This window comes from Endocarpon pusillum, assembly GCF_000464535.1.
Source record: "Endocarpon pusillum Z07020 unplaced genomic scaffold scaffold3018, whole genome shotgun sequence".
In the NCBI taxonomy this organism is placed as follows: domain Eukaryota; kingdom Fungi; phylum Ascomycota; class Eurotiomycetes; order Verrucariales; family Verrucariaceae; genus Endocarpon; species Endocarpon pusillum.
This window is the reverse complement of record NW_006916278.1, coordinates 123,845-141,890: the sequence shown is the minus strand read 5'-3', so window position 1 is coordinate 141,890 and position 18,046 is coordinate 123,845. Positions and strand designations below refer to the sequence as shown.

The 18,046-nt window shown below is 47.8% G+C and overlaps 5 protein-coding genes across 5 annotated transcripts; 4 read left to right on the top strand and 1 right to left on the bottom strand.

The window, feature by feature from the left end:
* Positions 1-3,437: 3,437 nt before the first annotated feature.
* On the top strand, positions 3,438-4,004 carry EPUS_06527 (uncharacterized protein; the record flags this gene model as incomplete). Its single annotated transcript, XM_007804231.1, has 1 exon — positions 3,438-4,004. The coding sequence occupies one exon, from the start codon at positions 3,438-3,440 to the stop codon at positions 4,002-4,004; it is 567 nt and encodes a 188-aa protein (XP_007802422.1).
* Positions 4,005-7,078: 3,074 nt separating this feature from the next.
* On the top strand, positions 7,079-7,657 carry EPUS_06526 (uncharacterized protein; the record flags this gene model as incomplete). Its single annotated transcript, XM_007804230.1, has 1 exon — positions 7,079-7,657. The coding sequence occupies one exon, from the start codon at positions 7,079-7,081 to the stop codon at positions 7,655-7,657; it is 579 nt and encodes a 192-aa protein (XP_007802421.1).
* A 2,110-nt stretch (positions 7,658-9,767) lies between these two features.
* Positions 9,768-11,616, top strand: EPUS_06525 (uncharacterized protein; the record flags this gene model as incomplete). Its single annotated transcript, XM_007804229.1, has 2 exons — positions 9,768-10,009; positions 10,893-11,616. 2 exons carry the CDS (start codon positions 9,768-9,770, stop codon positions 11,614-11,616), a joined length of 966 nt encoding a protein of 321 aa, XP_007802420.1.
* A 1,705-nt stretch (positions 11,617-13,321) lies between these two features.
* Positions 13,322-15,051, top strand: EPUS_06524 (uncharacterized protein; the record flags this gene model as incomplete). The annotated part of the gene is made up of 2 exons (XM_007804228.1): positions 13,322-14,432; positions 14,516-15,051. 2 exons carry the CDS (start codon positions 13,322-13,324, stop codon positions 15,049-15,051), a joined length of 1,647 nt encoding a protein of 548 aa, XP_007802419.1.
* A 242-nt stretch (positions 15,052-15,293) lies between these two features.
* EPUS_06523 (uncharacterized protein) lies at positions 15,294-17,593 on the bottom strand (the record flags this gene model as incomplete). The annotated part of the gene is made up of 4 exons (XM_007804227.1): positions 15,294-15,587; positions 15,639-16,528; positions 16,586-17,243; positions 17,291-17,593. The coding sequence occupies 4 exons, from the start codon at positions 17,591-17,593 to the stop codon at positions 15,294-15,296; spliced, it is 2,145 nt and encodes a 714-aa protein (XP_007802418.1).
* Positions 17,594-18,046: the final 453 nt, after the last annotated feature.

Sequence of the window (18,046 nt, the reverse complement as noted above, 5' to 3'; positions counted from 1 at the left end):
CTTTGTATGTTGATCCCCATTAACCCATGTTTCATCGCTCCATAGTATCTTCTCCCATTGTTCGTACGTCCAACTAACGTGTTCATGAGCCCATTGTAAACGCGCTTATTGATTCTTCTTAGAAATAGGGGGTTTACGACGAGCAACTCGACGTGAGAACCCTGCTCTTCGTAAAGCATTTCGAATAGCGTACCATCCAATATTGATCTTCATAGCAATAGGGATTTGTATCCATGGTATACGTCGATTTGCTGGAGAAGAACAAATCCACGTAATGATTTGATCAAGTTCTTCATTCGTAATTATTGAATGTCTGCCAGGGCGCTTTTTAGGCGTTAATCGATTATGTATAGCGTATTTAATTTGACGTCGTGTAAGATTTGGTAGCTGCTGAAGAATTTCGTTATACGTATGCCCTGCGTCATGTAACGTTTGAATTTGCAAACGTTGATCTCGAGTAGTTTGAGAAGGATTTGAGGGATTCGAGGGATTCGAAGGAGGAGTAGAAGGAGGAGGAGGAGGAGGAGAAGGAGGAGGAGGAGGAGGCATCGTAAAATTCGCAGTATTTGAACGTGTAGAATTTGTAGAATGCGCAGATTTCGAACGCGCAGAAATGCAACGAATTCGAATGTGCAGAATTTGTAGAATGCGTAGAATTCGAACGTGCAGAATTCGTGGTAGATAGCAATAGGGATGCTAGCAAGGGTGCGTATGTAAAGTGGGCGTTTTGTAACAAATTTTGACCAGGGGGGGGGTACATTATTTAGGCCTGTACCCGTAGTACATGTACAGCCAACTTCCCAAAGCGGCTTAGCGTCATTCTGACATATCACGTGTCCTGATTTCCTGTGCCTTGGCACAGGAAATCCCTATTAGGTAGTTACCGGAAAACCTAGATAGACGAACAGACAACACTACAGAGTGAGAACTTCAACATTGACTGCCTTTCTATGTGTCAATAGCTCTGTGTTCAATCTGTGTATTTTTGGTGTATTTTTGGCGTATTTTTGGTAAAATCTTGTATTGTATTTTATATTGAATAGTTACGAATTCTGCATAGGATTATGTGTGAAATAGCTGCAAAATAGCTACGTAGGATTGTGCGTGAAATAGCTGCGAAATCTGCGTAGAAAGCTGCGTAGGATCGTGCGCGAAATAGCTGCGAGATCTGTTGATTTTTACGTAAGATTACAAATTACAAGATAATACATGTAGTTTTCGCTCAAAAGGGTATAGCTCGCTTATCTTGTGGGGCGGAATGACAATCAGGCCGTATTATTCGTTCCTGTTCTCAGACGTGCTGGCGCACATTGACTTAGTCATCGTCAAAGCCACAGAGTACGGCTGAGAACTGAGGCAACAGATTTATTAACCTGAGTCAAATCTTAGTAAGCAATATATTTCTAGGGATTTACTTGAATTCTGGTCCAGTTTGAGTGTCCGCCAAGACTATTATTATTCTATCGAGAAATGTCCTTGGATGTTTCAAAGGAAGAGACTTTTCTTGCCAAGCATTTGATTTAATTTGATGGACACGCTGATTTTTGGGGGCCTTGATCACAATGCTCCTAGGTATCATACTAGTAATCAGTCGAAATGTCGAGCACCTCTACATATATGATCCTAATCCTTGCATCATGATGGGGCTTTCCGACTTCTTCAACTCTCCATGGCGTGCAACCACGCATACGCCTAGGCCCTGTTTAATTTGGAACTTCATACTTCACCTCTAATGGCTGATCAAGAAGCTTTTAGCCCTGGCAAAGAAAGTCAGTGTCGCGGCAAATACAACATGTATCGAGGTGGGGCTCTACCCAGCTGAACAAACCAGTATCTGATTATTCGTTGTCAGACCTCACCATCGCTACCAAAATACGGAATTGAGATAGGAACCATGGTGTTGTAAATTCACACTACTCCTGATCGCCCCACCCCCCTGGCTCTGCCTTGCCCTATTTCGTCTACTGCTCTGCCCACTGCACCGTTTCGGCACTTTATCGGCCTCCAAGCCTTCATTGTAGGCGCCCTTTTGCAGCCGGCTCTGGAGACCTGCAATCTTGGAGGCGCAGTTGATGGTGGACGCAAACACGGATCCTCCACAGCCGCCTCCTAATCCTTCTCTACCCCCTTCTTGGCTACTAGTACTTCCTCGGCTTCCACAAGGTCCTGCTTGCCGGTGGTAATAGGAGAGGATGTGAGAGAAAGGAGTGGAATTGGCCGGAGTCCACCTGAAGACTTGACTCCTCTGCAGCCTATAAACGCGCCTCTCTACTGCCTGATTGTGCTCTATGATTTGCAACTTTTTCTGCGGCCTCCAGGCCTGTCATAAGCCTTTTTGGGTCTGATAATGAGCAGGATGATGTTGAACGTGAGGATCCTCCTGACGTAATCCTCGAGTAAATTCAACAAGGTCCCGTTGTGTCTATGTAGCTGCATTTGCATATGCTTGGCGGACGTCCGCTGTAAACTCATCTCGAGCCTCGAGCACCTGCAGGCCGAACCCTGACATCTTAATTGGCTCACCGTAGTACCACCAGCGCGGATGAACGAGGGACCCGGAATAGTTGACCCTTGGTGGCGAATCTACAGAATGTAGTGTCTACAAGGTAGGTAGGCTTAATCGTACCAACAGCTCGCAGTTGGTATAGAGATTTTTCGAAGTCTGTAATATGCTGTTTTGGAAGTCTACAGGTGCTTTGCAAGAATGCTGTTAAGCCACATTTACTGTACTGTATGATAGATCGGCTCAATGGCACCACAGCGGCCGGTGGCTCTGCCCCGAGTCTTGCCGAGCTTACTAGTCCATGCGTGGATGGTGAGCTGACTACAGCCCGAAGGCCCGGAAGCCCGGAAGCCATTGGTCAATTTCAGTACAACACCCAACGCTTTTCGCTGAATGGTCGCTTCGAGTACACAGCGAAGTGCTTGTCGCTAATTGGTCACTTCATGTACATACTCAGTGCTTGTCGCTGATTGATCACTATGAGTTCACAGCTCCGTCATTTGTGGCTGATTGGGTACTTTGGATACATACTCCCTACTTCCGTTGCTTTGTGGCGAGTGGTCACTTTCAGTACGCTGTACCGCTTCAGTATAAGATTTCACGATCTCCTTCCTATAATGAATTCTCATTCACTTTGTGTCGACTTCACTTCCTTCTTTCCCTTAAAACCATGTGGATTCTCTAATTCTCCCTATCGTGATAAAAGTTCGAAAGCCACTGACTGCAGCTTCAAACGTCGCCTTCTCGCCTCCTCGTCTTCTTCTCTAAGGGTCATTTGACTCCGGCAACCCAAGGCAGATTTGATCTATCACTTCTCCTTTCGAACAAAAACGTCTGTCTACCTGATACATACGACAAGAATCATATGGTCTTCTTTCGCGCGCTTTAGGTTTTGACATATTGCAAGACCTTCGAAGCGAAGCAGTAAAAGACAATGGCACCGAGCTCCGAACATAGCTCGTCACTAAAGAATGTTTCGCACACCCCGGGTGACGAAAAAGAGACGCTCGCTGACGAAAAAGGGTCTTCTCCCCATGCTGAAAAACCTCCGCCATCTCTGCCCACAGCAGTTGACACAGCGCCCGTCGACACCGAGGTTACTTATCCCGAAGGTGGCCGTGATGCCTGGTTGGTGGTGCTGGGTGCCTCGTGTGGCCTGACCGCATCGCTAGGTATATACAACACAGCCGGAGTGTTCGAGGTCGTTATCTCAAAAGTGATCTTACCCGAAGAATCTCCATCTAGTCTTGGCTGGATATTCTCGATCTACGCCTTCGTGAACTGGGTTTGTGGGGTGCAAGTTGGACCAACCTTCGATGCGATGGGCCCGCGTGCACTGATCGTTGCGGGAACCATTTGCACGTTCATTGGCATTTTCTCACTCAGCGTCTGTACAGGTAAGATTAATTTTCATGCGATACTCCATGCATCAAACATCCTCGCATCAAACATCCTCGCATCAAACATCCTCGCATCAAACATCCTCGCAACAATCTGCTGAGATTGATGTTAGCCTGATCTTCTTTAAAGCTCTGTCCATTACTAATGGTGATACAGAATACTATCAGATCTTTCTGTCATTCTCCATTTTGGTCGGTATCGGTTCATCCCTTCTCCTTATCCCATCAATGGGCTGCGTCGCTCATTGGTTTATGAAGCGTCGCGGTCTCGCTAGTGGCATAGCATTTATAGGGGGCGGTTTCGGTGGCGTTCTCTTTCCCCTGATGATACAATCACTCCTCCCTCAAGTTGGATGGGGATGGTCGATCCGGATTCTCGGATTTGTGCTGCTCGTGCTTTGCGCTATTAGCGTGGCATTTTGCCGAAGCAGAGTTCCACCGCGCAAAGGAGCAGCAACTACTTGGCGAGACACATTGCCGGACCCACGAATCTTTATGGATGGAACAGGAGCCATGGCAGCCACAACCGCTGGGGTCCTTTTGACGGATCTGGCGTACTTCATACCTATTACATACGTGCCGCGCTACTACATCGATCGACAAGGTCTGTCTGATAAGGAGGCCTTGACGGGGTCAGCGGCGTTCGCATATCAACTTCTCGCGATTCTCAATGCTGCTTCATGCGTTGGCCGGTGCGTGGCGGGCGACCTGGCTGATCGATTCGGCCGGTACAACACCATGATTGTCTCGTTGTTCCTCTGCACGTTATCAGTCCTGTATTTCTGGTTACTAGACATTCTCTTACCAAACCTGGACAACTACGCACTCCTGGTAGTCTTTGTACTACTATTCGGTTTTGTCAGCGGGTCAAACGTTAGCTTGACACCAATCTGCCTAGGTCAGCTTTGCGAAACTCAAGAATATGGGCGATATTACGCAAGCTGTTTCACGGTAGTAGCTTTCGGCGTGTTGGTAAGTATCCCTATCGCTGGGAGCCTTCTCGATGCGGTGGAGGCTACCGGTAAAGGAAAGTATTGGGGCGTCGCTCTTTTCGCCGGACTCAGCTATGTGGCCTCCTTTCTATGTTTTGTATGGGTCAGGATCAAAGTAAAGGGGTGGAAATGGAGGACAAGGTGGTAGAAAGTCAACCTTACGGCATTACGAGGACCATGAAGGCAAATGTGTATCAAATATAGTCCTGACAAGTGTAGAGTTCGAGATATTTCGACGCGGCGATTTTCGTAAACTGCTTCACTATAACATCGTCACTATTTGCCGAGTATCATATCTCCACATTACGATCTACACTCTCAGAAATGCACAATGTTGGCTATTGACTCGCTTTGCGTTTCGTGATACGTGAGCGTTGGATGTCAGCGGAACAAAAATGAGTTCGATATTTCACGTGTATTACTTCACCTTTCATTAAGCACCGGATTAGGACAGAGGGACCGTTTTACCCTGGTCGCATTTGTATCCCTGTGCTCTCTCTCGTCTGCTGCCTTCTCTCTCCGCCATGGGAATTCCCAATGCAGCAAAGCGATCCGCCTGCGACCGGTGCATAGCCAAGCGAGTCCGTTGTACTACGGGGGCAGGCATGAGTAATCGTAGCACGGTGCTAAGAACAGCTAGTATTAAATACATCGCTACCACACTTTCTCGAAGCTTCTCTTGATTCTGTCCACACGATCGACCCGATACAGTACAGCTAGGCCACTATTGGTGTAGCATAAAAGTATATTGGCTGTTTTGGATACCTAACACTAGCGCCATGCTACGAATACCTATGCCAGGTACCGTAGTACGTGTGCCGAAGACAGCACTTGTCCATGCGCCCGCTGTGTCCGCATCGGTGCGCAATGCATTACTGGCTCCCCCCGCTATCCCGGCCGGCCGCGAAAGGGGCCTCTGGGCCTCTCGATAGCGCCCCCAGCCCAACCATCGCCGCTGCTGAGGTCTCCACGCCTGGATACTGGTCTACTCCGTGAAACAGCGACAGTCGCCCCTTGGATACGTCTGCGAAGGATGAGACGATGTAGATCAACACGCCTTCGAGATGGTTCGGGACCGCAGTGTATCCATCACATCAGATAAAACCAAATCTGGAAACCCGTTTGATTTGCTTACCTAATCCCAGAGGTCGATTTGATTTGATTCGACTCATTTGTCAAATGTCAAATGGGGTCAAATGTTACGGATTCGTGCTTCAAACGGCCCTATCACCCTCTATCTTAAGCCTCTAAGATTTAAGTCATTCGAAAGACTACTTGTCAGCAGCTAAGTCCAAGATGGCTAGTCTCACAGCCACATTAGCCCGGGGAACAGCTGCTTTACTGATTTTACTTTTTTGAGTTTCAATAAGGTTTTTCTAAGCAAGATTCTGCAGTCTGGCGCCCTAAAGACTTCAACTGATCTCAAGAAACAATTCGAGATGTGTTCTGACCAATTAAAATGCTATCAATTATCTGGGTATGAACCTAAGCTACACACTTTTTGGCCAATCAAGCTTGACGATGGTCTTCACAGTAGAAAGATGGTTTAACATATACTTGTCTTTTTCACCAACGGCACTTGTTTCATATCTTTATTCTTCTGGTAAGCAGAGAGATGACTAACATTGATTGATATTTCTACTACCGAGAGCATAGGACTCACACTACTAGTCATACTCGGGAAGGAATAGTACTCTGTAATCAGAGGAGATCTAGGAACGTGACGAGCAATGAACTTGGCAAGGCTGACTCGTGTCTAAAATCGGCATGGTTTGTTGATGGGGCTGTCTAGCTTGCAGACTTGGATGTTGGCTTCACTCTTCTCTACCCTATTAGTTGGTCTCAGCAGTACCTTCGCCACCTATACGAAGTACTCCGTATTCTCTCGTCCATAGTCGGGGAAGGGTTCCAGCAGTGCCTCTGGCAAGTTCCGCCTCCTCTTATCCAGGTAACAACCGCTGACCCACTTGGATGAGTTGAAGAATCAGCTGCCCAATAAAGTTTTGGCAGTCGAGCGTCGTCCGCCTTTGCACGTAGCTCAGCCTGCTCGCTTCATGCCCCAGCCTCTTTCTCGACCTTATATCTACCGACTCTCCGCAAAAAAGCCCTGCTAGAACTCGAACCTTCCCTGACTGAACCCAGCGCTCTCCTTCCCTGATACACGCCACAGATTCAACACAAGCATGGACAGAGCATCTTTCTCCGTATTTCATCCTTCCCTCTGGCTCCTGACCCTCCTCTTCAATCTGGTGACCGCTCAAACCGTCTCCATTGCAAAAGATGCTGGCCTTCTCGCGCAGCGTGACTGCGTGCAAATCTGCATCGGAGGCACCGGCGCCGGAACGGGCCACGAGAATCTGCTCCAAGCCGTGGGGTGCGGCAACTCGAATGCAGACTCGTGCCTCTGCCGCGCTGATCTACGTCCCCCAGCCTCACAATACCTTTCCAGCTGCCTCACGACCGACTTCACAACCTGCAGCGGCAGCCCGGACTACACGGCCGCGGTCTCCATCTATAATCGGTACTGCAGCTTCACTGGGCCGGCGGTGGTCACAGCAACGCCAACACCGACGTCCGCGACCAATGACGTGAATGTTAACGGCGTTACGACGGTCACACAGACGACAGCGCCAACCGTGACGGTTGTCGTGTCATCTTCTAGCTCCTCTTCCGTCATACAACCTAGCTTCGGTGAGTTAGGTCTCATCGCAGTAGCGACGGGCCTCCTGCTCCTCGCCAAACTTGCGGTGCCGGGCCGCTGACTGTCTGTGGATGGCCAGGCTCTGATATAACATCGAGCCCAGGGTCCTCCCAGAGCGAGCCGGGGTCTTCTTCTTCTTCTTCTTTCAGCAGTTCTCCCTCAACCTCTGCATCATCTTCTCAATCGTCCCCGCCTGCCCCTACAACCCCACCGACCCAGGGCCACCAAGATAGTAGTGGTAATGGGAGAGGACTGAACCGTGCAGATAAGATAGCCGTGGCAGTTGGTGTGGTTGTGCCTGTTTTCTGTGCTGCCGTGACCATCTTTGCGGCTTACTGGTTTAAGAAGAGGCGCAGTACAGGAGCCAACAGGAAAGTTGGCGGCTCACCGGGAGATGGTGGTCCTGCCCTGCCGAGATCAAATCGGCACCCGACTGGTTTAGGTGATATAGAACTAACCAGGCCAAGCCAAGTGGCGATAGCCGACAGCTTAGAATCAAATCAGACTGTTGGGAACAGGGCACAAGGGCAATAGAACATTCGGGTGTTACGGGCTTAAGGTCAATTCAATTTTTTGGAAAATCAATTTTTTGGGGATAATCAAAATGGATTTTAGTACTCTTAAGAGGATTCTCTCTAAGAGAATTCTTTAGAGAGGTTGCCCCTAGAGAGTGTATCCCTAGAAAGAGTGCCCTTAAGAGGATATCTCTAAGAGAGTATTCTAAAGAGTGCCTTTAATAGTATGTCTTTAACAGGACTTTTAAGAGGATGCTCTTAAGAGAGTGTGCCCTTAAAAGAGTATTCATAAGAGGGCATCCTTAAAAGAGCATCTCTAGAAGGGCATCTTTAAAAGAGCTTTCTTAGAAGGGTATCCCTAGAAGAGCATCCCTAGAAGTGCCAGGCCTAGCATGCCCACAACAAGAGGCATAATGTTATGACCGCCGAGCCCTGCGCACGGTATTAGGGCCAGGAGGACTCTAGTGGATTCTGCATCATTCCCTTGTCCAGCAACTTCCTTGTTTGGCAGCTGCCCTGTTTGACAGCTGCCTTGTTTGACAAGCTATCAAGAAGGTTCTATGAGCACAAAGGCCTTCTGGTATTTAGATCTCTCTTCTCTCTGGATAGATTCTAGTTCTCTGCGCTCAATAAATCATTCTATTGACCTCCTACTATTCTATTGCCCTTGCACTCCCCTGGGATCCTAACACATAAGGACTTGATACGAGGGCCATGGGTATTCGTCGCCGGCCTACTAGCTGAGCAACATTGCCGAGCCAGTCGAGGCTCCCGAGAAGTCAGGGTATCCAATAAATCAAACAAAGCAAATCGAGGCCCTGATCTGCCTTGATTATTTGAATCAATGGTAGTACCTCAAATTGAGTCAAATCTGAGTAAGCAATACATTTCTAAATATTTACTTCTATCAGATAGGTAGAAGAAATAGTAGCCCTGTTCTCTCCCAAAAGCATGTAGGGCGTGCAGAAATTACAGGGAAATCACTAACTGCAAAATTACGGTGAGAATGACTAAACAAAAACAGATAAAATATAGGGGTAATGCTTAGAGATAGCGTCTGACAGCTTGAAATTCTCATCCAAATAAAGTGTCCGCCAAGACTATTATCATTCTATCGAAAATATTTTTGAATATTTCAAAACAAGACTTTTCTGTCAAGACTTCAGTCTGACTAATGTGTCAAATCCACAGAGGCCGATTTGATTTGATTTACCAAGCATTTGATTTGATTTATTTGACTAATTTGATTTGATGGGCACACTGCCCGAGCTTTGTTGCCAGAGTATTCGACTTGTCGTAATTGACGTGAAGAACAGGATCATCAGTACCAGTGCCAGACCGCCGATGGGCAAGGCTAGATAGAAATCCCAGCGCCAGGTGCCGCAGCTGACAATGAGCCCTCCGAACAAAGGACCGATTGAGGTACTGGAGAGATCATGCCAAACATCGTGGCCATATAATAATTGCCTCTCTCCTTGAGAGGGACCAAGTCGCAAACAACTGCCTCGATCAGTGCACTCATTCCCGATCCTCCAAGGCCTTGCCAGACTCGGCCGCTAATCAGCATCGCCATATTGATGGCACTATGCACCCTATCGTCCACGCGTCTGCTTACGAATAAGGTAGTGTCCCAGAACTAGCACCAACCCGCCACCTATGCCGCTTCCAGCCAAGAACGTGGCCGTCGATATGATCAGGGGCCACCGGCGACCGAATATGTTCAACATTGGCAGGAGAGACGCCCCGAGCAAATTACAAATCGTTAATGACCACGGCCCGTTGAATATTGCATCTTCAGCGTCTTCACCTGGGCGGGAGCGGAGCTTACATGGTCAAGAAGATTCCATTAGCGACCCAGATATAGTTGTCGCCTCCGCCCAGGTCGGCGACGATGACTGGTAAAAACCGTCGACGTGGTTGTAGCTTCAAGGGCCGTCAGGAGACCTGTCAAGGCGATAACGCACATGATGATCCAGAACTTGGCCTCTTTTCGAGCCCGCTGAGGGCTCTCTTTTGGGGCCTCCTTAGTGTCGACTGAAGCTTCGGAGTTCCTTTCGAGCTTCTTGGTGTTTGAAGCGGCCGCCTCTGGTCGCGCCATATTGTTCTGGCCGTTTCGAATTAAAATGCCAGACTGAAATGAGCGTTGAATGGGAAGACAGGCGATTTTTACCTTTAAGTAGTAAATGGGGACGCCCTCGGAGCTTAGTCTCTCGCCCTTAGCAGGGAGCTCGGAGGTTTTCACCAGGGCCGAGATACTACGTTTTCGTACGTTTGTAGTGTACGCTTCGTAGGACGTAAATTAACCGAAATTTTCAACTTCTGACGAGGTTGCCCGCGGCTAGGAAGATACTAGTAGCTCACAGCTAGGGCGGAATTGAGATAACTACTGTACTATTGACATGACTAGTAAAGCGTCCATTGCAATCCTCTCCAATGGAATCATGTTCATTTTACTCCTGCGGGGTTCAGCATGATAGAACGCCTTGGCCTCTTCCGCATCTTTTCTATTGGCTGTAATTGAGGCACTAGTACTTCTGTACTTCTGTCATGGATCCTTCAAATTCAATCTTCTTGGCGGACTCCTTATTTTACGCATTGGACTCGCTCTGCACAAGTGCTCTTTTGAGTAATCGTTGATTTATCTGTATCAACAACAGCTTTTTTATATACGTTCAGGTGTTTTGCTCATACTTTAAAGCTACCAGTCATCTTGCCGGGCCGGTGCGGAAAGCATGGATTCGTCTCGAAAGAGACAATCCTCGGTGACAATGCATGAGATAGCTCAATCCCGAAGAGAAAGCGTAGAGCTTCCTTGAGCGAGACTCCAAACCCTCATGTCAGCGAGGAAGGCTCGAATATTTCACGCAAGCGGGGCTACCGCGCGACTGAGGAGGCTGCCGAACTCCAGTCTGAGCAGATATACCTCTGCGATCGATGCAAGTCAGTTGACCTCTATGAGGCATTCAAATTCTCTCCCGAAGTTTGCGAAGCCCGCGGTCGGGTGATCATGCCGTTAGGAAATATTACTACCGATATGGAGGATTCCAGCTGCTCTATGTGCCGCTTATTCGCCTCTGTCCATGCCCCCAATGCAAATGATCCCAAATACGAAGTTGACGCCCACCAGCTTCGTGCATTCGAAATATCTTCCTTGCTTTCGAGCAGCCAGAGAAAGAATCGGATCATGGCGAATTCCGAGTTTATTCTAGGGGTCCTGCCTGTACTCTGGGAGAACGTAATAATCGTAAGTACAGGGCAGGAATGCCTGAGCCATGGACTTCTTGCGGCAATCGCTCCATCTGACCGCCCCGCTGCCCGCACACGAGGCTTCGCAACCCACTTGGTAGATTCAATGAAGCCAAATTATGATCAGATACGGAAATGGATTGGTCAGTGTCAGAAACAGCACCGTGGAATATGCGAACTGGACGTCCCACTCCCCACTACTAGACTCATGTGCGTTGACTGCTCCACTGGCAAAGTCATCCAGATCAAGAAGGGTTAAGAGTGTTTCGCACTTAGCTATGTCTGGGGCAACACTGGGCGCAGAAATTACTCAGATCAAGCCCACGAGGTTGCTGGATCTCTACCTGTAACGATGATTTCTCAGGTAGTTGAGGACACCATGGTTGTTGTGGAAAAGCTCGGAGGGCGTTACCTTTGGGTTGACCAATTCTGTATCAATCAAGAGAACGCTCTGGAGAAGCACATGCAGATACAAAATATGCACCGCATTTAGAAGGCGCTTGCGCAACAATTGTCGCAGTTGACGGTAAGAATTCGGCCTGCGGTCTACCAGGCGTTGGGCCTTCTGTGCGAAAGCGCCAGGTTTCCGCAACCTATGGACGTTGGCGACTAGCCTCGATCGCACCTCACATCTCGCTCTTGCTACAACAGTCTCCTTGGACCATGCGAGGTTGGACATATCAGGAAGCTGTGCTGTCAAGACGCTGCCTTTTCTTTACCAGGCAACAAGTCTACTTTTCTTGCAGGGCGACGAACTGCTGTGAAGCGCTTGACGGATTTCCTAGTAGAAGTATCCGCGGCGACGACGACGTTTCCCTGTTGAGCTCGGGGATGTTTGATACAGATTGCGCAGACCAAAGCTACGGCATAACAGACATTAAAAGAAAGGGACTGCGGAATTTCTTTGAGCATCTCTCAAAGTATAAAAGTCGAAAACTGAGCTTTGATTCGGATTCTTTGAATGCTTTCCGCGGAATACTTTCTAAATTCCCATACCAAACTGCGTGGGGAGTACCGATAGCTTGCGCACTAGACGAAAAAGGCTTTACGGATTCAATCTACTATGATATAGGGTTTGCGAGGGGTCTATGGTGGGAGAAGCGAGAAAAGGAAGGCACAAGAGTCTGGCTACGTCGGATATCACAAGACTTACATCACAAGACTTACACCCGAATCTGGACCTCTCCAAATTCCATTTTCGCTTTAAGACCTGAGCACACGTGACTGCAATCCGAGCGATGAATAAGCAGCCCTGAGCTGTGGCTGTGCAAGACTGTTCTGAGCCTGAGTAGTCCTAAGCAACCCTGAGCATTGACTAAATTTTACCCTGAGCTCCCGATGGGCCTAGTTAGAATCTAGGCCTCCCTCCCAGCTCAAAGAGCCCAGTTTCATACCCTTCAGGTTGTTGAGTTCCACTTTCTGGCCCTTTATCACTCGCATATACTTGCCCTTCGATCCGTCTCAGCCAAGGGACGTACACAAATTGTAGCACAAATTGACCAATCACAAGCAGGGGAAATGCAGGGATTTCGCGTAGAAATAGCGTCTGACACTAATTTACAAAAAAGTACTAGTAGTACTAGTAGGTCAGGGCAAAACGCCAAGGCGCCACATCTACTGGTGCTGAGTCAGCAGACGCTTGGGCGAATACTCTGACAAATCCGGACCTAATGGTATCTTACACCGATTCTCGGCCTTGACCTTCAAGTTTTAAGTTGTAGAGCGCATATATAGATTTAAAGCCGGCCTTTTCTCGCGAAACAACAGCCAAAGGTAGGGCTAATGGAACTCGCAACCGCTTTGGCTGTCATCCAATTTTCTGACCAGTGCATAAAGTACCACGTTCTCTTCCCCATATCCTTTAGAAACTTGCCGCATTATATTCTGACCGGCAAAGGTACGGACAAAAGCTCGTGCGAAGATGCCAGAACTACCGTCACGCCGAAGCCGAAGCTCGGGAGCTCATGATCAGCATCGAGCACAACTGGATGAAAACCGAAGCACAAATAAACTTCCTTAAGAAAATCGCCACAACCCTCGATCCATGCTATCGTGATGTGCAGTCACGTGTTCTTTCTGAGCTGGAGGGAAAGCTCAAGACTGCCACTCTTACCATGGACCAGCTGGTCATACATGAGAAAGAGAAGAAAAAGGAGAAAGAAAGGGATCTAGATATTCCGGCGGTGACGAAGGCTCTTGAAAAGATGGGCCCAAGCAAGAAAGTCAAATATGCCTTCCAAAAAGGGAGCCTGGAGAGCATTAGAGATGATCTGGAGAACTGGCAACGCCGATTCGATCCTTCCTGGATGCTGACTATGCGCATTGCAGACTCACTCATTGACGAAGAGCTGGATCAAGAGGAAAGAAAGCCACAGCAAACCAAATTCATCATCGCGGCGAAAGGTGTTCGTGACGCAGCCAGGGAATCAACCTCAACTTCCAGCCCCACGGATGGCAGCATTTTCAAATCCGCCACTATTCTCACCACAGATGAAACGTCAATTCCATTCTCTTCTGCACTTCTTTGCCAACTTCCTGACTCAAAAGAACATGTACTCGTTGACACCATGATCTGCAACCCCATCGCAAATATGGATCGAACAATGCGGGATGTTCGCAAACTAGCTCGCATCCTGTCAAAAGTTGATCCTTCGACATTCAGCCTCTTAGCCTGCATAGGGGTAATTAGGTCTTCCACAACATGTACAAAACAACCCTTTTCGGGCGTCTATCAAGGACAAAGCAAGGAGCATCCAACGTTCAAATTCCTCTTCGCCATCCCGACTTCTCTATCCTCGCCAAAGTCTCTCCGTGCTCTGCTAATTGAAAGCAACCCCTGGTATCCACTCAACAGTCGTTTTGACCTTGCCAAACAATTGACAAGCTCTGTCCTTTTCATACATAGTTCGCAATTTGTGCACAAGAACATCCGACCTGAGACGACTATTATCTTTGAGAAGGGAGAAAAATCAAGGAGCGACTTGGGCAAGTTATTCTTGGTGGGATTTGAGAAGTTTCGGCCCGCGGAGGGCATTACTTATCGAACCAGTGACGGCATTTGGCAGCATGATTTGTGTATGTGATTGCATTTCTCTTCTTCGGAGATGCTCACTGTTAGACACAACAGAAAAGAGACAGACGGACTGACAAATCCACAGACCGACACCCAAGTCGCCAAGGCACCCAACCAGAGGAAGAATACCAAATGCAACACGATATCTACAGTCTAGGCGTTGTCCTCCTCGAACTCGGTCTCTGGCAATCCTTTATCACCTACCCTAACCCACCACCCTCCAGTCCGACATCCAGCTCCTCATCCTCAGACACCAAGCAAGCTGAACTGGAAGACCCCACAACCCCGATCCCGCCCGCCTTCATCACCCAATACGCTTCGGAAAAGGACATGCGAAAGCGCGCTACAGCCATTAAAGCCCACGTCATCTCCCTCGCGTCCGAGATGTTGCCTGCGAGGATGGGAAGGAAGTATGCGGATATCGTGTTGTTGTGTTTGCGGTGTTTGGATAGCGCGCCTCCTTTGGGCCCAACGGTTGAGGGTGAGGGAGGGGAGGACGGCAAGGGGAGTTATTGTGGTCCTGGAGGGGAGTTTGAAGATGTGTTTGACGAGGATGGGATTGTGGTGGGTGTGAAGTATATAGAGAAGATTTTGTTGAAGATGCAGGAGATTAGTGTTTGAGTTTTGTGTTGTGCGTGGTGAGGTCTGGGGATGATGGAAGATTGATGGGCATTTGTGGTGGTCTTGAGGAGGATGAGTGGTGGCGTTAGTGTGGCTAAGATTTTTCGATTTCTGCATCTCAATTGCAATACTTCTCTTAATTTATACCATGCTTATCTCTCACTGGAATTGACTATCGATATGACGATAATGACTTGTAAATATCAAAAAGGATTTGGAGGAAGAAACATCGATTGCTTCATCTACAGATATGTATACGATCTTGAAATGAGAAGGTAAAGGATTCCATGCGGTAGGACATGGTACGAAGCCAAAGAACGATAATCTTCAAGCTTTCCCCCTGCATATATCAGGCGTTGTTGATCCGGTGGTATACCTTCTTTCTCTTCGATCGCATCCTTCACATGTCCGATAGAATCGGTTTCATAAACAGACAATTCGATGGTTTTTCCGGTAAAGGTTTTGACCAGGATAGGCATTCGCTGAGGGCGTGACAAGGTTGGCTGGGTTCTAAAAGCCTCGGCGTCTCGATCCTTCTTTGATTTGCTTAGTATATTGTATAGTTCTATTTTGGGACACATGCTCACCTTGAATAGTCGGAAGAATAATCCCGGCTTACTTGGTCTGGTAGAAAGTTCGTCTGAATCTAACCCCGTATTGCCTTCTAAAGAGTCCCACGACAGTTTCCTTGGTCTGGTAGAAATTTCGTCTGAATCTAACCCTGTATTGCCTTCTAAAGAGTCCCACGACAGTTTCCTTTTACCAATTTGCACTGGTTCTAGATCATCCTCAAATTCATCTTCCTCCAACTGCTTAAGCTTCTTCTTCGCAGCTTCGAGCCCCTTCCTCGCACCCTCACTACCTCCATGGCCTGCGTACTCGATGCCCTTAGTATATGCATCAACGCTACCTCCAATGTCACCGAGGGCCAGTCTCGCAGTTGCTAAGCGAACCCACGCCTTTGCGTATTTCGGATCTGCAGCTACGGCAGCCTCGGCGTCAGCACATGCAGCCGCATATTTCTCCGAGCCAATATGAGCGGCTGCTCGGTTAGAAAGATAGACTGCAGCTCCGGGGGTGATAGTTAAAGCTTTTGTGTAAAGATCTATTGCTTTAGGATAATCTTTCTTCCCCATTGCGGCATTGCCCAGAGATTTCAGAGCCTCAGCATCATGGTTTTCGGCCTCTGTTGGTCCGGTGGTGGTGTCTCTGTAGGGCCGTATAGTCTTGGAATCAATCGGATGCGAAGAATTGGAATTCTTCGATTCCTGAACTGGCCGCCGTGTTAATAACGGCAAAGGTTCCGATAAGGGCCCGTTGACGGATGGTTCCTGTGGTGCAGGAATCGTAGTTGGCATGAAGTAGTGCGACTGAAGGCCTTTATGAGATGCAGTGTTGTAATCATTCTGGCTAGCAGACATGCTCATTGAAGCAAATGTTGATTGCATATTTTGTAGGCCAATATTGGGCCTACTCTCTGTTCCAAAAAGTCATATGCCGTTCATTTGAGGATTGGACCAGGAGGTGAACGTACTTTGTGTGAGCCATGTAGATGCAAGTGCGCCGCTTGCCGAAGGACGCCTTACAGGAGATGGCTGTAGCAATGCTTCTGCGAATTTTCCAGCATTCACCATTGTAGGTGGTATATTGAGCGGAACCTTTGATGGGTCTCGGCAGAAATTCCTCAGAGAAAGCAAGCTAGGAAATGGAACTGCACCCGTAATAACCCGGTATACGACACATCCGAGTGCCCACAGGTCGATTGCACTTGTATATTCCGAGGTTTCCGTATCCAGGTCCGGCACATAATAAAACAGCTCTGGTGCCATATATTGCTGAGTGCCTGCTTGCGTGCGGAAAGCCGTTTGATCTGTTCGCTGTTTGCTGAGTCCAAAGTCTCCAAGCTTTACCCACCATTGAGGCTGTTTTTGAACAACAAACACATTCTGAGGCTTCAAATCACGATGAGCAAACCCTTCTGTATGCATAATGTTCAGACCCTCTAATATCTGTCGTGTAACCACTTGAGTCTCCTCTTCCGATAAAGCAGGGCCTTCATGTGTAGGAGAGTTTTCGATTTCTTGTAGGTTTTGCTCGAGGTCACCGAGTGACATATACTCCATGGCCAAGAACATGGCACTGTCGTTTTGAAACCAGCCGAAGAAGTCGACGAAGACTGCGGCTTCCCTGTACTGAGTCAACAGTAAATAGGTCGGTTCTGGGGTCTGGATTTACAGACCTTAGGCTTCTTGAACTCAACCATTGCCATGAGCTCTCTTTGACAATCGGCGTTAGACATTGACAATCCTCTTTTTGGGATGATTTTTAGCGCCCTTGTTGTCTTCTTGTCAGAATCCAAGCACTGCAGGTGTACTTCCCCAAAGCCACCATGTCCGAGAACGCGTTCTGTTCTCCATACTTTGGTGACTGGGACCCTCCGCCAGCCTCGCGCAGCGTCTGAAATCTCATGGCTCTCAATGATACAATCTGGCCGGACAATGGCCTCCAGTCTGCAGTGATCAGAGTCTGAGGTGCGTGCCATAGTTGACGGAATGACACACCATTGTTGAGTTACGGCTAAAGGAACAGAGCAGAGGAAGCTTTGTACGACTTTACAGTATAGCGCAGGCGAACCCCTAGCTCAGCGCCATTGTACATTGCAAAAGTGCTGCAATTCCTTGGCGCATGCTGCGGAGCGGCTACTGTTCCTCTTTTTTGTTCAAACAGCTACAGAACATCAGATAAGGATCTAGAATCTATGATACTTATTTTAGTATATAACTGAGCTTTGTCTAATTCTTCTGATATAGATTTTATATAAAGAGAGTTATGATTAAATGAGTATACTTTTTATATATAAAATTTTATCTACTTGTTTTATAAGGATTAGATTTTTAAGACAGGAGAAAGGCTTAATTATAAGTCAACAGATCTATAATCACTGAATGATATAGATTTCTTATCATTCTGTTTGATATCTACAGGTTCAGTATGA